At 47.4% G+C, this 25,164-nt stretch overlaps 3 protein-coding genes across 3 annotated transcripts; all 3 read left to right on the forward strand.

Moving 5' to 3' along the window:
* The first annotated feature begins 1,398 nt into the window (after positions 1-1,398).
* On the forward strand, positions 1,399-12,059 carry LOC136479252 (uncharacterized). Its single transcript, XM_066477178.1, has 4 exons — positions 1,399-4,103; positions 5,868-5,938; positions 8,562-8,587; positions 11,517-12,059. The coding sequence occupies exons 1-4, from the start codon at positions 1,399-1,401 to the stop codon at positions 12,057-12,059; spliced, it is 3,345 nt and encodes a 1,114-aa protein (XP_066333275.1).
* A 281-nt stretch (positions 12,060-12,340) lies between these two features.
* LOC136479253 (receptor-like protein EIX1) lies at positions 12,341-20,037 on the forward strand. Its single transcript, XM_066477179.1, has 3 exons — positions 12,341-12,433; positions 12,766-12,855; positions 18,598-20,037. The coding sequence occupies exons 1-3, from the start codon at positions 12,341-12,343 to the stop codon at positions 20,035-20,037; spliced, it is 1,623 nt and encodes a 540-aa protein (XP_066333276.1).
* LOC136479254 (receptor-like protein EIX2) lies at positions 20,038-21,522 on the forward strand. The gene has a single exon (XM_066477181.1). The coding sequence runs from the start codon at positions 20,038-20,040 to the stop codon at positions 21,520-21,522; it is 1,485 nt and encodes a 494-aa protein (XP_066333278.1).
* The last annotated feature ends 3,642 nt before the right edge of the window (positions 21,523-25,164 follow it).

Consider the following 25,164-nt stretch of genomic DNA (forward strand, 5'->3'; position numbering starts at 1 on the left):
GGGACTGGTGGTTAGACCTCGTCGAAGCAGTGTTCGCCGAGACTGCCCGCGTGCATTTGTCTAGGCTTGTGTCCTCAGAGGCGCACGTATTGGATGACCACTCTGGTCCAGAGACGGCTCTCACAGACAATGACAATGTATCTGTGGGTGATGATGATGTGGGGGATGTGGCAGCAGACGGTAACGGGGGGATTGATCCTGAAGATGCTCATCCTAACCCGATGCAATTGCAGCTTGAAGCGGCGGTCTGTATCCCGTTTCAGACACCGCTTGTCAGCCGACGGCCGCGGCTCCGCAGGGCCCGCTCGCCGATATCTGTGCACTCACTTTGTCGGAGTGGTCGGATCGCAGCGAGGCCGCGTGCTGGCAACGCAACGGCATAGGCACAACGAGTGTTGCTGAAGAAGCTCGGTGTTGCAGTGGTAGAGGAGGAAGTGAACATCGAAGTAGAGAAGAAATTTAAACTGGCGTTCGAGGGGAACATGTCGCAAAGGAAGCAGCACGCCTTGCAGTTGTTCCTCAATGAAGGGATCGATCTAACGGCGATGAACCTAGACCTCGAGGGTCTGGAGGAGGGGGCTTGAGCATGGCCACCACACCTCGTCAGAAGCACAACTCGGTTCCATCATGTTACACCGAGGTTTCCTGGTTTGGAACGTGCGCGGCCTCAACGAGCGTGCACGGCGCAACGTTCTGCGCGAACTGATCATCGCTCATCGCCCCTCCTTAATTTGTGTTCAGGAGACCAAGCTCTCCAACATCTGTAATGCAACTGCTTTGGAGTTCTTAGGTCCGCCTTATGACTATTTGTTTTTGCCTGCTGTTGGGGTTGCTGGTGGAATCCTTCTAGCCTAGGACAGGGAGATCTGGCAGACCTCACTGCCGAAACTGGGCCGTTTCAGTTTGGCGGCAACTTTTCAAATGCAGGGGGCTTTGCCCAGCCCTTGGAGCTTTGTGGGCGTTTATGGGCCGCAGAAAGATGATGACAAAGTGGACTTTCTTAATGAACTAATGCAACTCAAGAATGCCGCACCTGGGCCATGGCTGGTGGCGGGGGATTTTAATATGATCTATCGGGCATGTGACAAGAACAATGATCGATTGGACAGAAGAAATATGAGGAGATTCAGAAGGTTTTTAAATCAAGCGTAGCTGGAGGAGGTTGAGCTTTATGGGCGGGCGTTTACCTGGTCCAATCGACGCCAGATCCCTACCCTGGTGCATTTGGACAGGGTCTTTGTGAACGCACAATGGCTGGCTTTGTTCCCTTCTCATGCTTTGAAGGCGCTATCCTCTGACTGTTCGGATCATTGTCCCTTATTGCTGCTCATCGATGCACAGTCTGGAACGAAACCGAGATTTCGGTTTGAGTCTTTCTGGCCCAAGGTTTAGGGGTTCATGGAGGTTGTCACAGCTGCTTGGTTGGCGCCCCAGCCTGTATCCAACCCTTTTCGTTTGCTCGACCAGAAATTTAGGATGGTGGCGACGGATCTGAAACGTTGGAGCTCCTCCAAAGTGGGTAGCATAAGGCTGCAGCCAGCCATGGCAAAGGAGATCATCCTACGCTTTGATGAGGAGCAAGAAAAGCGGCAGCTCCAGGTTTGGGAACAAGATATGCACAGCATGCTGAAGGTCAGAGTTCTTGGGCTGGCGTCTTTGTCACGCACGATTGCCAGGCAACGCTCGAGAGTAACTTTCTTAAGGGAGGGGGACACAAATACCCGCTTCTTCCATCTTCAGGCCTGCCATCGACAGCGACAGAACCGCATTGTCTCTCTGTCTGTTCAAGGTACTGAGGTGGTTTCTGACAACTCCATGGCAGATGCTTTGTATGACCACTACAACTCGATCCTGGGTACAGATTTCGTGCGGTCCAGGAGGCTGGACCTGGCCGCCTTGGGGGTCCGGTCTGTGGATGCTCAGCCTTTGGAGGTTATGTTCACTGAAGAAGAGGTAACACGGGTGGTCAAGGAACTGCCGAATGACAAGGCCCCCGGACCTGATGGGCTAACTGGTCTCTTCTACAAATCTGCGTGGGAGGTGATCAAACCGGACATCATGAACGCGTTACATGCTTTCTGGTCACTGGATCACTGCAGCTTCCATGCTGTTAACGAGGCTTTCATGGTGCTACTCAAGAAGAAAGACCACTCCACCGAGATTTGTGACTATCGTCCCATTAGTCTTATGCACAGTTTTGGAAAGCTCATAACGAAGTGCCTGGCCAACAGATTGGCAACTGTTCTAGGAGATCTGGTCAGGAATAATCAGAGTGCGTTCATCAAGGGCCGAAGCATACATGACAATGTTAGGGATGTTCAACTCACATGCAAATCCTTGCACAAATTGAAGATGACATGTGTTTTGCTCAAGGTGGATGTGGCCAAAGCGTTTGATTCGGTTGCATGGGTTTTCCTTCTGGAGGTGCTACAGCATATGGGCTTTGGGCTGAGATGGAGGAACTGGATGACTATGCTTCTGTCTACGGCAAGCACAAGGATTCTCCTCAACGGCAAGCCAGGGCGGAGGGTGTGTCATGCTAGGGGGCTACGGCAAGGAGACCCTCTGTCGCCGATGCTGTTCATTTTGGTCATGGAGGTACTCAACTCCTTCCTGACCTGGGTCGAAGAACACGGTTACCTCACACCGCTAGCTGGAATTCTAGGGGCCAGAGTCAGTTTATATGCCGATGACTTGGTCATTTTTGTAGTCCCATATGAGAGTGATCTGTTGTCAATCAAAGGAGCCTTGTCCATCTTCGGCCTTGCCTCTGGGCTCTTCTCCAACCTCGACAAAAGTATGGCTACACCAATTCACTGCTCCGAGGAAGATATGGACAGAGTGCAGCGCATTCTTGCTTGCAAGATAGTACCGTTCCCATGTTGCTACCTGGGAGTGCCACTTTCGGTGCACCGGCTCAAGAGAGCAGATGAGCAGGCTCTCATTAATAAAGTGGCTGCAAGAATACCAGCTTGGAAAGGTAATCTTCTAAATGCTGCTGGACGCACGGAACTTGTCAAATCCACCCTTTCGGCCATACTTGTACACACTTCCATCGCCTTGTGCCTTACAACGTGGGCAATTGAGATGATTGATAAGCTACGGAGGGGTTTTATTTGGGCTGGCACAGACACTGTGGCGGGAGGAAAATGTAAGGTGGCTTGGCTCAAGGTGTGCCGACCCAAAGTGTTAGGTGGGCTCGGTGTCACTGACTTGCGAAAGGCAGGGGTTGCACTCCGAGTTCGCTGGGTGTGGAAGGACAGACTTAGCGGCCGAGCGCCGGCGTCTGGAGAGCATGCTGTGCTGGCGCTCTTTCAGGCCGCAACGCTGCACCGCTTGGGGAACGGCCGATCCACGTTCTTCTGGACGGATCGTTGGCTCAATGGTAGCAGCCTGGAGCGCGAGGCACCTACTGCGTTTGCTGCAGTTGGGAGGAGGCGTCGACGGGCAACGGTGGCGGAGGCCCTGCCCGGAAATGCCTGGGTGCGTCACATCTGGGGGCCAGCTTCTATGCAGATGCTGCTGGACATATCACGTATCTGCGACCTCCTGGAGGAGGTGCAGCTATCGCTGGAGCCAGACACGTTCTGTTGGACGCCCTCGCCGGACCAAAGGTACTCTTCTGCCTCAGCTTATGGAGCAATGTTCTTTGGATCCTCCACGGTCTTTGGTGCAAAGTTCATCTGGAAAACACCTGCCCCGCCAAGAGTTCGCTTCTTTTACTGGCTAGCCATGCACAACCGCTGCTGGACCGGGGATCGCCGCTTCCGCCATGGTTTGCAAGATTCAAACCTTTGCATTTTCTGCGATCAAGAGCCTGAGACCCTAGACCATATCATTTTGGGTTGCTGTTTTAGTAGAGAAGTGTGGCTCATCTGCTTGTCAAGAGTACACATCAATCTGGATGGCTACTGGGGAGCTCGGGCCATGGAGCGGTGGATTGGCAATAGAAAGCTCGTCCCGAAGTTCTTTCGCAGGGGGTTCGACTCCTTCGTTTTACTGCTTGGGTGGAGCTTGTGGAAGGAGCGGAACCATAGGACGTTCCAGGCTGGTGCAAACTCGCCGCCAAGGCTGGCCATGTTGATCAAGGAGGAAGCGGAGAGGTGGTGTGCGGCCGGGAACGCCCACCTTTCCAGGCTGCTCGCGCGTGCTTCAGCTTGAGCGCCGCTGTGCTGGTAGCTATCTTTTGTAACAATGTAGTGTCTTACCTTTGGATCCAGTAGTACTAGGTGGCTTGGTAACGTTTTTGTTACCAAGTTTCTGTTACCTTGTTTTCGAAACTCTTAGCTTCTTAATGAAATACGCGCATAAGCGTGTTCTCAAAAAAAAAAAAAAAACTGGTCTGTCTTCGAAAGTCGCCGAGGCTACCGCAGCATCCCCTCCGGCACCGGCTGCCTTGAAGCCGGCTCCTGGACAAGCCATCGAATTAGACCCTGTTTGAGTAGGAAAGCCACCCCAGCCGCCCCAAGCCTCCATAACTCGCTACCTCGATTTGTGGATTCATTTTCAGCACCATCATCAGGAACAGCCTTCGGCTCTAAAACCTTCTCAGGACGCACCGGGTCATCAGACTCGGCATCGCTCTTTGCTAGCAACGACGCCTTCACGGAGCGAATCCGACCATCAGACTTCGCATCGCTGGCATCAAACGCAACCAACCCCGCAGCGTCTTCATCCTCTACATCCTCATCAGAGCTGAACTCATCGGCCCTAGGCCCAAATATCTAGGGCATCGGCGCAACGGCAGGCACACAGGCAGCAACCGCACCACCCAGGCTCCAGCAAATGCGGCCTCCGAGGTAGGCACCTTAGCCAACTCTAGAAGCTTAGCAGCAGCACTCGCCTCGGACTCTGTTTCAGTAGCCTTCGGCGAGGACAGTTTAGAAGTATCAGCGCTTAGAACCTTGGGCCTTTTCACCGAAGGCTTGGGGGCTACAGCAGCTTTCCTCTTCCTCTGCTCGGCCCTTCCGGTAGTGTTCTTCAACACCGGGACCTTCGCAGCTTTCCTAGAAGCTTTAGTTTCCTTCTAAACAGACTTCAGTATCTTCTCAAGAACCTCCCGCTCACCATATTTCATCCCAAGTTCCTCGAACACCATGTTCAAGTGGGGCATCTCGCCCCCAACAGCCTTGCGTGCAATATACTCATGCTCCGAGATTTCGCCAAGAATCTTGATGGCTGCAGCTTCAGCATGCGCAATTATAGCGGCGTCAGTATCACCTTTGGCGCGATGATGACCGAATCGGGGGAAGGGCACACCCTCCCTCTCGCGGCGCGTCCCTCTCGCCAAAGATTGGCAGCTTATCCTTCTCCAATGTCATCGAAGGCCTAGTGTTCCTCCCAAGAGGCCAGAAATCAGCAGCAGCAAACTCCTCCACCAAATCCCGGCCTCCGCTATACCGAGCTGCATAACCGAAGGCTTTCTCGCACTCCTGACGGGCCTTATCGTCATTAGGAGTCACCCGACTCAAAGGCCTCATCTCTTCCATCTCGGACGCAAGGGGGAACTGCACGGCCTCGTTCCCTCGCACATCCTTCGTCCTCGTGAATGGAGTCCTTACATAGAACCAGTAGCGCGGCCAGTCGTTGGGCCATCGGTTCCGCTGAGCCATCGTCTCCTGCTTCTCCTCCTTCCTCGAAGGCCTCCTAGGCATAAAGGCGCAGCTGCCGAATTGTGCCTCATGAACCACCGCATCGATAGTAATCTTCTTCGGCTGTCATTGCAGCTCATAATGAGCACAGAAGCAGTCCAAATCAGGCTCGGACCCATAAGACTCACATGCCCAGCAGAACTTAGCCAGCGCCAGAATACCATTAAGGGTTAGATGGTGCAGCTGCACTTTAAAAGACTCCAACACCTGCCTCAGGAAGACCACCGGGGGGTGCGACGAAGAAATCCCTGAAGACAACCGCTTCACTACCCTCCGGCTTGGGAACGGTCTCATCACCCGGAGGCCTAGCCTTACCTTTAGGAAAATAGCCCAGAGCAACATATTTGGCTATCGATGACTCTGTGACCAACGAAGGCCCAAACTCCCCAAGTCTTCGGGAGCTCCGCCTTGACACCCTCCACGTACCCTTCACCAGATCCCGAGGGCTAGCGTCAACACTCTCCAGATCATCCTTGACGTCACGGGCCTTAGCACTAACCATGCATCATGGATTGCTCATAGTGCTAACCCTCGGAGGATCGAGGCCCACCTGCGTCAAACCTAACCTTCGGAGGGGGAACTGTTGGGACGCGGAGGCCTGGCCTCGAAGGTCCCCCCATTTTGGAACACTAACGAGCTCTTTTTGATGAAAGACAGCAGAGATACAGACTCGAGCCTTCGCGTGGAGGACACACATGCGAAGGCCTCAAGCGGCCCGGCGAGGTCATAAGCAACCGCGAAGGCTCAGGAGGAGGGAAAGCAGGACCACGGAACGGAGGCATGAAGATGCACGCCGAAGGCAAGAAGTACCTCCATGTTCCTCTGTCACTGAGAGGCGAACGGAGGCATGAAGATGCACACCGAAGGCAAGAAGTACCTCCATGTTCCTCTGTCACCTTGCACAACGACCAAAGATAACATACTACGCCCACCGCGCAGCACCTCCATGTCTCCAGCTCACCACCTCCGCCTCGCTGTCGCGGTGCTCCTCGCTGCCGCCCTCCTGCTCTCCGCCGCCGTGCCGGCCGCCAGAGCGCAGGAAGAAACATACTTTCACATGCATCACTCATCATTCGATCAACGTACGACTCGTGTATTATTGACACACACTTGCGTCGGTTGGTTGGTCGCGTCACGATCATATGATGAATGTATATATCATCACTCATATCATATACATTCTTTTCTGTCGGCTTGGCTTGGGTTGATGAGGAAATTTTTAGTACTGGTTCCATCTGTGTTTCAAGCGTTGTTGGCTCTTTTCTGCAGGTTCGCACCGTATCCAAATACCAGCTGGAGCTTCCCAGGGAAGCCGTGCACGACGTAAGTCGATCTCGCCAACTTGTTAATGTCCACAAGCATGATAAGATTGCTCGTACTTTTGCCTCTGTTTTTCTACTGGAATGGAAAATAAATATGTCGCTGCCACTGCACGTCCCCGTTGTTCAAACTCAAACATGGCTAGAATCTAAAGCAATATTGACGTAGTGTGCATGTACGCTGGTTTTGGTTTTTCTCAGCCTGACCAAATCTCGTCTTTGCGTGTTTTACCTGCTGCAGGACAACGCGAGGCCGCTTCAGGAGGCGAACAACAGAGACATCAGCATCTTCCGTCCCAAGCCAGATAATAGGGCCCGTTTCAAGCCTCATATTAGTGATGTGTACATATGGGCTTGACACGGGGACACCAGTAGTAGGACACGTTTGTGTGAAATGATTCAGTCCGGATGAAATTTACATACATATATTCGATAGCTTATGGCGGATATTCTATTTGTAATTCTTTCTGTTTAAGTTCCTTTGTTATATGAGTAAATAAAAATGCTTATTCATGTCCACTTTCATGGGCGTCAGGCATGTTCATAAAATTTTGTTTTGTCCATGTTGATGTGGGAACCAATTTGGGTTCAATACTAAACTGCCATTACATGAAAAACACAATAGTGATCGGTCACTAATCTGTCCTTCGCATCGAGCCAAATTTTGATAAATATTGCAAGGAATGATGGACCCAAGAGGGCGTGGGTTGAATTAAGTCAACTAAAAACAAAACTAGGTTCCTTGCTAACTCGCTCAACACAAACAAAATCATTCTACCACCGATGCTCTCTCTTCTGTCTGTCATGGCGGCGGTGATGCTGACCCCAATAGCAGGTGGCGCATGCTGGCCAAGGCGATCAATGGCATGGATAGTGTCTGCTATGCTAACAAATCTACATGAATTCCTTTTGTGTCTCTTTGTGTATTGTTCCTTGGTGGTTCTTTTTTACTTGTGCATGTAGGTCATCAAAAGTAAGGGGATAGTTTGCCAAATGGGGTTTGGCCCTTGTGATTCTTCTCATGCCAACTGACCTTATTATTTACCTTTTAGTGGTTTTTGATAACTTGAATGAGATTTTGTCTAATTGATATCTCTTCTTGGCTCTTATGGTTCTTCTCATCCCAAGTGAGTTTGATAATAGCTTTTACATGGATTTCTATCACTTGGATTAAATTTTTGGTTTTTATCTTTCAAACCTGTAAGGAAAATGGACCACATGGGCCATTTAGTTTGGATTTTGGTGTTTGATGATAAACATGACTATTTTGACTAATATTGTTTGCTAGTGTTTTTGGATATAGTTCAAAGGATGCAAAGTGGACTTGGACTTAGACAACGTGGTGATCCGGATGATCAACACCTCAAGCAAGACATTAGAAGACATGTTGAATACCTAAAAGTACAAGCAAGAGTCCAAGACACAAGATGAAAGAAGCCCGTACGAAGACTTGCGAAGAAACAAACGGGCAGCTGCAACTACAGCACCAGATGTGTCCGGTGCAGGCAGCTAGGGCACACTAGACCCCAAGGTGTGCACGAAGCATAGCCACAAGCGTTCACCGGATGGGTGCACCGGATAGGGGGTCCAGAGAGGATGCAACTCGGGTTGGAGAAGGCCAGAAGGCACCGAACATCACACCGGACGGCCAATCTCCAACGGTCGGCAACGGCTAGAAAGCCAACGGCTAGCTGACGTGGACGCACCGGACGTGTCCGGTGGGTGCACCGGACATGTCCGGTGCCTGCGCATAAAGCCTATGCAGCCTCCAATGGCTAGTTTGCAATGGGAGGCTATATATACATGCCCCAACTGGCCATTTGAGGGGTGTGAGAGTTGGGAAACATGGCAAGGGTGTTGCTACACCATTCTAGTTCTCTCCGCATGCATAGTGCTTAGTGAATCACTTGGTGATTAGTGCAGGTGCTTTGCAAAGTGCTTAGGCTAGTTAGACCACCGCTTATACGCTTGCTCTAGGATTATGCCTAGTGTTTAGCGAGGTTTGCATACCTCTTGCCATATGGTGCTTGCGCGCACCGTTGTTGTACTTGGAGGGGCTTGTAGTCTTGCGAGACCACACCAACCGCGTTTATGGTGTGGCCGCCACCATGTACCGAAGGGAATGTCACATCCGGCATAATTTGGAATTTGGCCCATAGTGGCCCATGTACATGTTAATGAGATATGGTGGAGGGTTTAGTCCCACCTTGGTTGTTTAGGGTGGGTTAGACCAACATATAAGGCTTCTAGAGTCCATCTCACCATCCCCGGGTTAATCCTTTTACGCGAAGCGAGGACGAAAGCATAAGTGGGATGCTGGTAGGTGTAGTTCACTTAGCGTGTAGAGTGGATCTGAGCTGTTTGGACTCTGGGGCGTTACAAATGGTATTAGAGCCAACCTTTGTGGCCATGGATGTGTGCGGGTCAGGGACGCGGACATGGGGCTCATTGTGTGTGTAGGCCCAGCGGGGAGCACGACATGGCACATGTGCTGGCACTAGATGCACGGTCGTGTGTGGTAAGAGGGAACGTTCTTGGTCATCGTTTGCCCGGTTATGGGTGTGTTGGGCCGACGAGGACGACGGGCCCTTTGAGGGGGGGGGGGCGTGTGTCACATCCGACACAATTTGGAATTTGGCCCATAGTGGACCATGTGCTTGTTAATGAGATATGGTGGAGGGTTTAGTCCCACCTTGGTTGTTTAGGGTGGGTTAGACCAACATATAAGGCTTCTAGAGTCCATCCCACCATCCCCAGGACAAAAGCGTAAGTGGGATGGTGGTAGGTGTCTTTCACTCAACGGTAGAGTGGATCTGAGCCATTTGGACTCTAGGGCGTTACAGGGAACGAGGCCCGCGACAGTTTGGTCGGAAGCTCGATAGTGAAGATGGCGGGGAGCGATCTGGGAGAGGCTATTCTGGAGACCCACTTGCGCGTGGGGAAGGTTCGGGGCTATCCACGGAGTTACCCGACTAGGAGCTTGGCCCTTGCGAGAGCTTCCTTGTGTGGGGCTCTAACAAGGACTATGGGGAAGCTTGCGCGCTTCTCGATACCTCGGTAAAAATACCGGCGTCGCCAAAAGGGAGTTTGCATCTCTATCGCCATTAACCTTCCACATTTACATTGCGTACCTTGATTGTGTGCTTTACCTTCCTAGCTTAGTTGATAGGATTGGAACCTAGGTTGCATAACTCTTTTGCAGTAGAGATAATAACACACTTAACAAAACCTTAGTTGCACATTAGATTGTTTATTTATTGCATAGGTTTTGTTTAGGTTGAAATTAGAGGCCATAGTTTAGAAATAGTTTTTAAATTGCCTAATTCAACCCCCCCTCTTAGGCGTCACATGTCCTGTTCGCTTGAACTTTTTAGCTCGGCTTATCAGCCATGGTACAGTGTTTTTCTCTCACAACAAAATAGCACCAGCTGACTTATTAGCCGCAGAAACAATCAGCCGAACAGCCCGACGGTCCCTTCAAAACCATTTCTATCTGCATGGATGTTGTCAACAAGCTCATCAAGGGTGAGAATGTGAAACCAATGTTGCCTTAAGGGAGAGAGAGTGAAAGATTACCTTAAGGGGGAGAATGTGAAAACCTAGTTTTGATAAGGACATTGGTTTGCTTGTGATGAGTGATTGACAAATGATGAAATAACTTTGAGTGCGTTTTAGATTGCATGAAGCTTTTGTGTCTGTTATTTTACTCTTGAGTTGCGTTTATCCCTTGCCCATTATTTGGGAACCGAGAATTTTTATTAGAACTTTCATGGTATTTTCTCATATTAGGTGGCCTTGTGTTTACTTTTACTTGACTTTTAGACAGTTGAATGATAACTTTTTTCTTTCAAAATTTCTTCTATGTGCTTTGGTGATGGTCAATGCATTCATAAAGGGAGAGATTGAAAGTCAAAGTTTTTTTCTAACTAATATTAAAATTAAGAGGAAACAAAAAAAAAATAAGAGGAAACATTAGTCCTAATGATCACGTTGTCACTCAATCACCAAAATCACTAATGAACCTTGCTAGGTGCCATTTTCGTTACACGGTGCTCCAGTGATAGTGCGGCTTCATCCTCTGCTCGGCACTCTTGTCCATCCTCCACTCATCTCCTGTGCCATCCGTTCGTGATTCTCGACATTTTAAGATCTGGTTGTAGTGGTGTGTGTACTAGTTGTAGAGGTTTTTGAGATTTTACTCAATTATTGTTTGTTGATGCTTGAGATTCTTTAATATGATTACTAAGTGCACTCTTGGTGAAAGAAACGTGTTTTTTGTTGGATGAATGATGAATATGGCTACTGAATGTTGGATGTCTATATCTACTTTTGAGGTTTTGAGCAGTGTTTTTACATCCGCTCAGTGCTCATTTTTTCTGTGAAAACAATTAACACAAACAGATGATGTAACTTGCCGCCAATGCTAATAGAAATTTACAAGTTGGTTGGCATAATCTAAACGCAAGTGAAAACCAATTTATACAGGTGGGTCAAGCAATGTTGCCATAAGTGAAAACTAGCGGATATTTTTTTTTGACGATGGTAGAAAGGCGTGCCGGCTGGCGGCTTTCTTATGGTGCCTCACAGTCAATCTGGTGCGCCCTTCACCGGTTCTTGTGGCCATGAGGTCGGATCTGGTGGGATCCAAGGGTGGGCTCTCTCGGAGGCCGGCGTCGGAGCAGATGTAGCAGATGGTGCGGGCCGGCTCTGCGCCGGTGGCAGCCTCCTTGCGGTGGTTCCCCTCCATGGCTCCTTGGGGCTCAGATTTGTTCCTGATATGGATGGATCTGTATGTGCTCCCCATGGCATTGTCGGTGTGCAGGATTGTGCGGTGGTGGCCATGATCGATGTACAGTCATCAACACTGGATCTTGCTGGGCGTTGGCGTGCTGTCGTTGGAAGTGGGTTGGGTGCTAGGCGAAAGTCTTCGTCTTGCTGTTGGGCTGACAACAACGACGTCTTTGGGATCCATATTCCTTGGAGGCGCCTGTCGATGCACCCCTCCTCTCTCGATGTGGATCTTGTAGGTAAAATCATTGTCCATGTTGGATGGGTAGCGGCGGCGTGCCTACGTCGTGTTCCTTCCTGAAGGCATTGTCTTTGTAGTTCCACGTGCGGTTCCCACTTTGGTAGCTTGGTTTTGACCAAGGTTTTAAATCTCCGGCTATATCTTCCGCTATCTCCGGCTATAGCTCTTTAAGAAAGATTTAGCTAAGTTTTTTCATGTACAAGTTAGCTCCTAGCTGCCGCTATAGCCCACTATAGTTGGCTATAGCCTGCTTTGGGACGTAGTAAGCTAAATGCCTTAGCCGGCTATTTGGTGCTCGAGTCCTATACCTATAGTCTTCGGGATAGTGGAGTCAAGTGCTCATGTTAGTGGACTCTGACGGCGGCGGCAGGTCCCTTGTTCTTCAGACGATCGCGCAAGAGGATCTGCGCAAGCCGAAGATGGCCAGGTATATGGTTTCTGGCTTCTGCAAGTTGCCCAGCACGCACCAGTAATTAGATTGTTAGGTGACAGGGAATAATGGATGAGATGACCGCTTGAATGAACACGCTATGTGACTGACGACCTCGGACCCATATATTGACCGATCCATCCTATAACAGTCCTCTAACACACTGGAACTGATCCTGCCATTCTACCTACCATACCATGGCTTCCAATAGAACCACTCACAGGAAGCTGAACATAGGGACATTATTATCCATCGTTGCCACCATGCTGGATCGCCGAGCTGCCATGCTCGTGTTGTTCAGCTTCTGCTTGTTCCCTGCTCACCACGCATGCACAGCAGCAGCCCCAGCCAGCCGCCTGTGGTAACAGAAAGAGTCCGAGCTGCATACCACACGAGAGGGACGCCCTGCTGGCATTCAAGCAAGGTGTCACCTGGGACCAGGGATGAAAACGGTACGGATATTTTCTGACCGTATTCGAAACCGAATCCGTTTAGAGGGGTTGAGATCTGTCCGTATCCGAGTCCGGATATCCAACATCCGATACCGTATCCGTATCCGAATACTCAAATCGCATATTTATGATGTAGATATCCAATCGTATCCTATCCGACATAGTTGACACTAGCCGTATTCGAATCCGAATCCGGACAGAAATATGAAAACAAATGTAATATCGGTGATATCCGTCCGTATTCGATCCGTTTTCATCCCTACCTGGGACCCTGCAGGCCGCCTCAACTCGTGGCAGTGAGACGGTGATCACGGCGAGCAGGACTGCTGCCGGTGGAGAGGCGTCAAGTGCAGCAACCGAACTGGACGATCAACCAGATTGGTCGGCCAGGTAAGTCCTTTGCTTGCTCTGGATCATCTAGACCATCTTGAGCTCAGCGAGAACGAACTAGAGGTGCCAACTGGTCATATTCCTAAGTTCTTGGGCTCTCTCAAGTATCTCAACCTCTCTGGCATACTACTCTCAAGAGCTTCAACTAAATTTAGCCAACGCATGCATGAATCAAAGTGTATGCAGAAGTTGTTACATAATGTTGCTGGTTTTCTTTTTGGAATGAAATGTGATATCCACACCCTTTGCCGTAAGAGTTGTGAATATCACTACCTTATGATGACATGGCCAAATGAAATACTAATAATAATTCGGGCTTGTGCTTATGTTGATCACAGCGTCCCTGTTTTGGTGTCGGATTCTGCCTAATTGCTTGCTCGTGTTGTGGTGCCATGTTTCCATGTTCGTCATCCACATCAAGGAAGGCTCACGTCTCCAACATGACCATTGTTTCCATGCTCGTCGTCAACCGTTAATTGCTGAAGTGAGAAAGAGGTGACTGCACTTATGTTCAGTGTAGAATGAGCACACAACTTACAGACACACATAATATCCACATCCACATTAAATTTCATGGTTGATTGCTCTGATTTTACATTTGGCCGACATCGCTTCCAGATGGAGATGGGTCCCACCTCTCTTCAAGATGGACGGCTCCCGTGTGGGCCCACTCTGACTTTGATCCAGCAGTTCAAAATCGGTTCCTGTGTGGTGTTGCTTAGGTAGATGGATTGCACTGGTTGTTCTAAAAAAAAAAGATGGATTGCACTGGCATTCAGAAGTTTCTTTGCTGGCAAAACATTGTTTTAGTTCCGAGATTGTATGATTGAGCAGCTGATGTCCTCTCCTGTGTCCTGCCGGTTACTTAAAAAAAAAAACAGTTGCATACTCAAAGTACACTATAAGTAACATTCACTTACAAACATTGAACAGGCAAGGGGAGCAAATTTCTCAGAAATTGAAGAGCCCAATATATGAGCACAGTTTCCCTGGTGGAGTACACTGCTACAGCAGGAGTTCCACTGCCTACTTGCCTAGTGACGAACATGCATGGTACCTTGTAATCTTGACGACGCACTGGAGAGGTGCCTGTAAAATAGGGTGCATAATGAGTTTGAGATGCAGTAGTACTCCAGACACATTTGAGATTACTTTATGACTAGACGTAAAAATTAAAGTTATAGTCAGCAGCATGATTGTTCACTACCGGAAACAGTAGCTTTGCCGTGTGTCGGCGAAGCCCAAAAAACACTCGACAAAGGCTTTGCCGAGTGTTACACTCGGCAAACAGCACACGGCGTACACAACGCCGTCAAAAGTTTCTTTGCCGAGTATTTTTTATCGGGCACTCGACAAAGACTTTGCCGAGTGCTCAAACCGACGCTCGGCAAAAAAAAGCAATGTCACGGCGCGGAGATGAGTGACTAACGGCCTGGGCACTCGGCACACATGCCCTTGTTTGCCGAGTGCCCCGGCCATGACACTCGGCAAACATGCCTTGGTTAGCCGAGTGTCCAGGACCTAACACTCGGCAAACATGGCTTCTTTGCCCAGTGCCGAGTGTCACATCTTGGACACTCGGCAAAGACTAGCCATTCTAGGCCTAGATTTTGGCCTCTTTGCCAAGTGTAACAGTGACACTCGGCAAAGATGGCCATTTTAGGCCCAGAACGTACAGATTTTTGCCACGTGGCCTCTTTGCCGAGTGTATTTAGCATGGCACTCGGCAAATAGCCCTTTTGCCGAGTGTAACACTCGGCAAAGATACCATATATATCTAGTTTATTTGGTTCGGTCACATATAACGTACCACACTTAAATAAACATTACATCCATCACAGATAGTTCACAATAAGCATCACAGGTAATTCATATAGATATATCGACAACATATAAATGCAAATAAACTTCAGAATCACAAGTAGGTTCATTCACAATCACAAATGCAAATAAAATTCACATTCACAAGTAAGTTTGTTCACAGTCGCTCTCTAGGCTCATCAGAAATGCAAATAAACGTAGTCACTGTGACCACGGTTGGTCATAAGGCTCATTCAATGCCGCAGATTGATTCTGCATAAAGGAGATGAGATAAACCATTCATAGTGATTGAGAACGAAATATACAAGTATTAGAAATAAACTAGCGACTAGAAATAGTAATTAATTCTGCGAAAACTAAAAGTAGCTAAGTTACAGTGATTGAGAATGAAATAGTGATTACAAGGTTAACTACAAACTAGAAATAAACTAGAAATTAGAAACTAGAAACATATGCACATCACAAAGAAGAAAAGATTGATTTTGCAGAAATTAGAAACGGTGATTATAAGGTTGTGAAGTGACTCACAATGCCGAAAACAGTATTTGGAGCAGGTTGAGGAGGAGGGACTGGCATCGGTGGCGGAGGTTGACCGATTGCAGCATAAACACCCCTCATCATTTCAAACATCTGCAGCCGCTCTGGCTCCATCCTCTACCGCTCTACCTCCATCCTTGCCTCAAGCTCCTCCTGGAGCCTCGTTTCTTATTCCAGCTGAGCCTACAATATTTCATTCCAATGTTACAATGTAATGCAAAAGTATGTAAAAATCAATGAACGATGAATAAAATAGAAATAACCAGGAGTGCGTCCATCTAGAACCGTGTAGAGTCTGGCCGTGGGCGTATCGTCGGGCTGGAACTCGTGCTCCGTGCTACTAGCTGGGAGAGTGTGGGAGTACCGGCTGTGTCGATTGTGCCGTTGCCAATCCAGAACCGGCCATGCTTCTTGCCTCCTCCCGCCCTCATGACCACTTCTCCATCAAGGTCATGGGCGCTCGGATTGTACTCTGGGGATAGAAGGGGCCGTCGTACCTGTGTTGGTGCTCGTCGCCGGCGATGGGTCCGACGAGGAACTGGCGAAGAGACGCATTGAAGAGCGGCGGGGGCGACACAGGGGGTCGGGGGCAGGGGGCGGCGTCGGCGGGAGCTGGGGGCCGGGGGCAGGGGCCGGCGTCAATGGAGGCCGGGGCAGGGGGCAGCTCTGGGGGTAGGAGGCCGGCGGTGGTGGGGGTAGGGGGGCGGGCGCGGCGCGGGCGCAGGAGGACGGCCATGGGAGACAAGCGGCACGGGCGTAAGACGTGCCATCGGTGGGGCGTCGGGAGCCGGCGGTGGAGCCGCGGCTCGGGCGCGGGAGGTGCGTGTGTGTGGGTGAGTTTGCGTGTGTGCGGGTGAGGGAGCGCCGGGCTGGATATGAAGAAGGTTTGCCGAGTGTCGGATCGGGGCACTCGGCAAAGTTCAGGGTCGGATCGGGGCACTCGGCAAAGCCTAGCATTACCGAGTGTCAAATGGGGCACTCGGCAAACCCCACTTTTTTTTCCATTTTCCTTCTTTTCCTTCTTTTCCATGACGTGTTTTTATTTGTTTTCCGATGTACTTTGAAAATACCTTGTCAAATTGACTCAACAATATATATTTGTTTTTTCTACGAATATTATTCCATTATTTTATGCAGTTATAGCTAAAATTTAATTTATATCAATTAAAATTCTATAATTGCACTTAATAAATTAAAATTATCAAACAGATCAAAAAAATTACCAAAATTTCACATGAAACAATCTATGTTCTCTATTGCCTATACAAAAAGTTTTGAAGCCAAACCCCAATTCGACCGTTACGTTGACTCCAATTCTTACCGGATCCTTTCTCAATGCTACGATCCTTCTTCTGAGATGTTTTGATTTGTAAACATCGTACGTGATAAATTATGCGAAACCTTCTCAATTTTTTTCCCACAGCCTCCATGTATGATATCATCACATCATGACAAATCTCATGATTTTTAGACTTCGTTTGCTTTTTTTAGAATTTGATAACCAATCGGCCACATGTTCGTGGTCGTGTTTTCTGACCAAGATATTCGAAATTTCTTTTCATTTCCCGGCTAAGGCCTCACACTGGACTCAATAACATGAATATCATTTTTCTACTCATTTTATTCTATTATTTGAATCACTTGCTGTCCAAATTTGACTTATACTAAAAATTTTCTAGAAATGCAATAAATTAATTAAATATAGCAAACAGATCTAGAAATATACCAAATTTTAACATGGAATACCACATGTTGTATGTGGAGAGTAGAAAATGTTTCAAGGTCAGAAGAGAGAAAAAAAGAAATTATTTGCCGAGTGCCACATGTTTACACTCGGCAAACATATTTCTTTGCCGAGTGCCACAGGTTTAGCACTCGGCAAATATATTTCTTGCCGAGTGCCTCCCTTTGCCGAGTGTTTTTTTTGTCTCTTTTGCTGAGTGTATTTGTTTGTCGAGTTTTCCACTAACGGACACTCGGCAAACATACTAACGGACGGCACACGTACTAACGGATGTGGACTTTGCCGAGTGTTTTTTTTTCTTGTTTGCCGAGTGCCAAACTTTGCTGAGTGTTTTTTTTGCCTCTTTTGCCGAGTGTCTTTGTGACAGCACTCGGCAAATAGCTTCTTTGCCGAGTGCCCGATAGAATGCACTCGACAAACATTTTAGCACTCGGCAAACACCCAGTTTCCGGTAGTGGTTGTTACCATAAACATACACATTAATTCAATAAACAAAAAGACAGTACAAGAAACCTTGCTGACGACCATAGAAACAAACAGATGGAGAGGAGGCACCCAAGCCAAGCAATTAGCGTCCTGTCTCTCCGCGTAGACGGGGTGCAACGCGGAGGCCATCAGTGTGGCGCTTTTCCTTACACGTCGAGAAATCAATCAATCAATCAACTAGTACTGTATACTCGATCTGTCCGGGATGCGTACTGATCAAACTCTTTTAAGTTTGACTAGATTTATAGAAAATATTAATATCATTTATATCTCCAAATAAATTTATTAAGAAATATATTCAAGAATTTATCTAATAATACTAATTATGTAATATAAATATTAATATTTTGTTATATATATTTGATCAAAGTTAAAATAAAAGTTAACCGGTCGAGAGGTGAGAACCTCTTTTCTTTTGGCACGAAGGAATGTACAGTAAGCTTTTGTGAGGGGATGAGAGGCAGAGGCAATAATCGAATTGATGATGACCACACTGACACACGCCTGACCGCTTCTACACGGAAGGTGACCGTGGACTGAGGTCGAGTCGGCAGCAGATCCATGACCGGGACATTATTGTCGATGGTTGCCACCATGCATCGCCCAGCTGCTGATATGCTCGTGTTGCTCTGCTGCTGCTGCTTGTTCCTCGCCACGCAGCAGCAGCAGCAGCTCCAGCCAGCCGCGGGTGGTAACAGAGCGAGCCCGAGCTGCATACCACACGAGAGGGACGGCAAGCACGGCATCACCAGCGACCCTGGCCGCGTCCTCAGCTCGTGGCGGCGAGACGGTCGCCACGACGAGCAAGACTGCTGCCGGTGGAGAGGCGTCCGATGCAGCAACCGAACTGGCCACGTCCACGAGCTTCGACTTGGAGGTGGAGACACCTTCGGACCAGATTTGGCCGGCCAGATAAGTCCTTCCTTGCTTGCTCTGGATCACCTAGAGCACCTTGACCTCAGCGGGAATGATCTAACAGGGCCAACGGGTCGTCTTCCCGAGTTCTTGGGCTCTCTAAAGAATCTCAAGTATCTTGACCTCTCTGGCATACCGTTCTATGGTGGACTACCTCCCCAACTTGGCAACTTGTCAAGGCTGCAGTATCTAGATCTTTCCAACTGGAGGGGACACACAAAATCGACGGATCTCTCATGGTTAACACGCCTTTCTTCCATACAGTATCTTAACTTGGACACAGTGAACCTCAGCACAGTAGCGGATTGGCCTCGTGTCATGAATATGCTTCCTTCTTTGAGGGCCCTCCATCTTTCAAGCTGCTCTCTTGCAAGCGCAAACCAGTCGCTGCCACACCTGAACCTTACAAATCTCGAGGAGCTCGATGCCTCCGGGAACTCCTTCCACCATCCAATGGCGACCAGCTGGTTCTGGAACATAACAAGCCTTAGATTCCTTTACCTCAGCGACACTAGTATGTACGGCCAGATAAGTCCTTCCTTGCTTGCTCTGGATCACCTAGAGCACCTTGACCTCAGCTGGAATGATCTAGCAGGGCCAACGGGTCGTCTTCCCGAGTTCTTGGGCTCTCTAAAGAATCTCAAGTACCTTAGCCTCTCTGGCATACCGTTCTACGGTGGCCTACCTCCCCAGCTTGGCAACTTGTCAAGGCTGCAGTATCTGGATCTATCATTTATGGGAGGCATGAACTCGACGGATCTCTCATGGTTAACACACATTCCTTCAATACAACATCTTAACTTGAACGGAGTGAACCTCAGCACAGTAGCGGATTGGCCTCGTGTCATGAATATGCTTCCTTCTTTGAGGGCCCTCCATCTTTCAGGCTACTCTCTTCCAAGCGCAAACCAGTCGCTGCCACACCTGAACCTTACAAATCTCGAGGAGCTCGATGCCTCCCTGAACTCCTTCCGCCATCCAATGGTGACCAGCTGGTTCTGGAACATAACAAGTCTCAGATACCTTTACCTCTACGACACTAGTATGTACGGTCAATTTCCATATGAGATTGGTAAGCTTAGTAATCTGACCCATCTGGATCTATATACAAATAAAATGGATGGCACGATAACTGAGGAACACTTTGCTAGTGCAAGGAGCTTGCAATATATAGACTTGTCATATAATGCCCTCAAGATTGAGATCAGCTCGGACTGGCAACCACCATCTTCATTAGAGTATGTATCCTTTGCATCCTGCTAGATGGGCCCACTATTTCCTGGGTGGCTTCAGTGGAATGTGAACATCACCCATCTTGATATCTCGAGTGCAGGTATAGCTGATAGGATTCCACAGTGGTTCTCCGATGCCTTTTCAAATGTCGAATTCATGAACATCTCCAACAATCAGCTCAACGGAACTTTGCCGGCTGATATGGGCTCCATGTCACTTCTACAACTCTACCTCAGTTCAAACAAATTAACTGGTCTGATACCCACGCTGCCACCAAACTTAATGTGGTTGGACTTATCCAATAACTTGTTGTCAGGACTCACTGGTCACTTTGCTGTTGGATCCGCCAATCTAAGACAGCTTTCTCTGTTCTCCAACCGACTCACTGGTCATATTCCTGAATCCTTTTGTAAATTTCAGAGACTGGGTGTGTTGGACTTATCCAACAATTTTTTGGAGGGAGAACTCCCGTCATGCCTCAGGGTAATGGAATTTATGAAATTTGTAGCCTTAAGTAACAATAGTTTGTCAGGAAAGTTCCCGTCTTTTCTGCAAAAAATGACAAATGTGAAGTTCCTAGATTTGTCTTGGAACAAATTCTCTGGAAGATTGCCAATGTGGATTGGAAGCTTAACATCATTAAGAGTTATACGATTAAGTCACAACAAGTTCTTTGGTAGCATTCCAATGAACATCACAAACCTTTCTTGCCTTCAGTACATGGATCTAAATAACAATAAAATATCAGGCTCTCTGCCCATCTACCTATCAAATCTTAAATTTATGACAAACGTATACATGATGGGTTTTTATCACGGCCCTGATACAATTGGTTCTCACCTTAATGGTTTGTCTACGGTCTGGAAGGGGCAGGAATTGAACTATGGTTCCATTCAAAGAATTTTGGACACAAGTATGACGAGCATTGATTTATCTTCAAACGACTTAACCGGTGAAATTCCAGAAGAAATAGTTGTTCTTGATGCGCTTGTGAATTTGAATCTATCAAGGAACCACTTGACTGGAGTTATTCCAAAGAAGATCGGGGAAATGCGATCACTGCAATCATTGGACCTCTCGCGGAACACGCTTTCTGGGGAAATACCAGCCACTCTATCAAATCTGACGTTCTTAAGTTACTTGGAATTATCATACAACGATCTTACAGGAAGAATTCCATCGGGAGTACAGCTTGATACCCTGTATGCAGAGTATCCATCTATGTACATTGGCGACATCGGTCTTTGTGGACATCCTCTTCAAAACAATTGCTCGAGCGAGCGTCATGCACCAAAGCAGGGTGGCCTAGGAAGAACTGAAGAAGATTATGGGATACCATTCTTTTATCTTGGACTCGAGTGTGGCTTCGTGGTTGGTACATGGATTGCATTTGGTGTTTTGTTGTTCAAGAGAAACTGGAGAATTGCTTGCTTTCGACTCTCGGACAGGTTGTATGACAAAGTATATGTCCTTGTTGCTACATGGGCAAGATCAAGACAAACACAAACTGATTAGCAAGCATGAAGCGAAGGCGATGGTCGGCGCTTCAACTAAAATTAGCCAATGCATGCATGTATGGATAATGGAAGTGGGAGAGAAGTCTGTTCAGGAGTGCTTTGAATTTTGTTACTACCAGTATTACATATTGCCTTGGTTTTCTTTACGAAATGAAGATTTGTGTGTCCGTGTTTATCTCTTATATCATGCAATAAACTGAGAACCGACACTTGATCATTGGCCAACATTAGTGTTTGTTGTACAAGATAGATATTAGTTGGTAGTATATAGATAACATAAGTATGTTGTAAACTCTGGCAGATCTTCAGGATATTGGTTTGTAGTCTGTCCAAGACGTTCGCCTGGTTAGCTCAGGGCGCTATATAACACGTAGACGCGGCCTCTACAAAGGTTAACACGCTTCACCAAGTTTTACAGTAATAATTATTTCCTTATGATGATGAACATTAAGACATGGTCAATCAATTCCATGTAGCGCTTCAGGTGGCACTACATCATTGGTCCCTGTGGGCCATGGTAGTCGGATTCGGCAACCTGAATACGCCCTATCGTTGCATGTTCCATGCTCATCGTCCACATTAGAGCTTGTTTGGCTGCACCCGTATCCACCTTAGTCCACGTGTGTTGAAGTGGATTGAGGTGAATACAATGTGCAGCCAAACAAGGCTTGGCGTGCCGTGGAATTTCAGTGTACCTAAGCGAGGGATGATATGAATCAAAATATCATGGTCTCATCTGCAACCAAAGTGTTACATATAAGCAACATTCACTTACCATACACATTGAACAAGAAAGCAGAGAACAAGGAGAGCAAATTTCTCAGAAATTGAAGAGCCCAAGACAAGAGCACCACTTAACTGGTGGAGCAGTAGTATACTACCTACAAACTGGAGAGCGCTGCTAGTCAAATCTCAAATGGGGTGCAAAATGACTTGGGGATAGTACTCCAGGCACATTTGAGATGGCGACTTTTTATGATCAGGCAAATAAAAAAATAAAGTTTTCATAAAAAAAGTTTATATATAGTCACTAGCATGATCTTTGTTATGTACCATCACAAGGGAATAATCATGTTCAATCTGCCCACACTCGACTCAACACAAAACTGCTAATATGGTCATAATAACAAAACGAAAACTGAACGACGAAATGATGATGGTCCGCTTCTGGTTCTCTTCATCATAGACGAAAAGCAACACATAAGGCAGTCTAACACTACGTAAAAAATGATTTTTAGCAACGGTTCGATTTCTTTGTAGGGGCGGCTGGTGATGGAGCCGCCCCTACAGTGGCATGCTCGGGTGCCCAGACACCAGCCGCCCCTACAAATGGAACAGCAGGGGCGGCTGGTGATACGAGCCGCCCCTACAAATGGGGTCTGATTTGTAGGGGCGGCTCAATCACCAGCCGCCCCTATAGTTTCTATTTGTAGGGGCGGCTGGTGATTGAGCCACCCCTACAATTGCCCCCGTATACATAGCTCCGATTTGTAGGGGCGGCTCAATCACCAGCCGCCCCTACAAATGACCCACATATAAAAAGGTTGCAGAACCTTCTTCCTCCTCGGGTCACTCACTCCAACCCATGAAAGAAAGGTGGGGAGGCCTTGGGCACCTCCCCAAAATTGCTCTACTAAGGGGGGAAGGTTTTGGTCTCAAATCCTTTGGTGGAGAGGTTGTAGAAGGTAAGAAAATGCTATTCCACACTTTTTTTGAAGTTTTAATGGTTGGTTAGTGAGTAATTAGAGTTTTGTTTTTCTCTCTGTTCTATGGTGCTTGAGCTACTTATGAAGCAAATTAGACCCAAGTTTTAAATGTACTAGGGTAAATTAAGGTGGGGAACAAGATCATACCCTTATTTGGTCCATGTTTCTTGATTTTAGTAAACAATTAGTTAGTTTTATGGATGTTTCATGTGCATGTGGATCTAGATCTAGGGTTTGGTTTTTTTTATTAATTTTGTTTTTGTAAATTTATGTTTGATGAAATTGGACTAGGGTTTGTATGAAAGATATTGGGTAAAGTATAATTGTTGCTAATTGTTGTATTTGAAATTGTTTATTGTAATCAATAAATATGTATTTTAATTATTTATGGATAAATGGGCCATTAATTAATTTTCCTCTACCATGGTGTGTTTGTATGCTTCATGTAATTATATTAGATTTATATTCATATATATCTGAAGTATATACAATTATTCTCAAGTAATTATTACTTTGATTCATTTGTATATATATCTGAATAAGTAGTCCTTTAATGTTTGTTTTGTTGTTGTTGTAAAAGATGGAGTACAGGAACTCTTGGATGCATGATTCGTTAAGGTTCAAGGCAGGTTTCCGTGAAGAGGTGGATAAATTTATTGAAGCCGCAAAGAAGCATGCAACGACATTGAAAGAGAATAAGGATACAGTTATTTGCCCCTGTAAAGATTGCAAGAACCGTATGGCATGGACAGATGTGACTATCATCATATCACATTTGATTATGCAAGAATTTGTTGAGAACTACACAGTGTGGATTCATCATGGTGAAACGGTTATTGTTAACGACCAGGACGAGGAGGAATACGACGACGAAACCATAGAATCCATGTCCCAATATTCAGCAGAGCTTGATGCACGAATGGATTTCGAGTTTGGTAATGAACAAGGTGGTGATGCTGGTGGTTGGGATGGTAACAACGAAGATGGTGCCAATAATGATGGTGGAGCACGTGTCGGGGATGAAGATGATTTGGAGGACATGATTCAAGCCCTTGGACCAGAGATTTTACTAAATAGCCCGAAAGGTCTAGAAAATTTGGAAAGGGTGACAAAAGCATCGAAGGAGACTGTGTATGGTGTTGAAAAGGGCTGTTCGACACATTGGACATTGCTATGTTTCGTGCTTGAGCTGCTCATCCTGAATGCTAAGTATGGCTGGTCAGACTGTAGTTTCAATGATCTATTGCATCTCCTATCATGGGAGCTGCCACAATCAAACTCAGTTCCCGCCAACACATACCAAGCGAAGAAGGTCATAAGTCCATTGACAATGGGGGTTGAAAAAATCCATGCATGCCCCAACCACTGTATACTTTTTTTTGTGGCGAAACGTTCAAGTCACTGGATAAATGTCACCGGTGTGGGGCTAGCCGGTACAAGAACAATGACCTTTATGGTGGGGACGAACCCTCCACGGGGAAAAAAGAGGAATAAGAAGGGTACAAAAAAGGTGGTACAAGAATCTCAGCCCCCAGAGGACACTCATTTAGGCAACGATGCAAAGCAGAGAAGAATTCTTGCCCTGGTAATGTGGTACCTGCCAGTGATCAACCGCTTGAGACATATCTTCCTAAACCCTAAAGAAGCCGCACTCATGACATGGTGGGATGATGAGCGCAAGGTGGATGATGATAAGATTGCACACCCGGCTGATTGTAGTCAGTGGCAAAGGTTTGATGAGAAGCACAAAGAATTCAGCGATGACCCAAGGAATGTACGGTTTGGCTTGAGCACCGATGGAATGAATCCTTTCAATGAGAGGATGAGCGACCATAGCACATGGCCAGTGATCTTGACCATGTACAACATCCCAACATGATTGTGTCAGAAGAGAAAGTACCTTCTCCTCACTATTCTTATTTCTGGCCCTAAAC

The sequence above is a fragment of the Miscanthus floridulus genome, chromosome 9 (assembly GCF_019320115.1).
Source record: "Miscanthus floridulus cultivar M001 chromosome 9, ASM1932011v1, whole genome shotgun sequence".
Lineage (NCBI taxonomy): Eukaryota > Viridiplantae > Streptophyta > Magnoliopsida > Poales > Poaceae > Miscanthus > Miscanthus floridulus.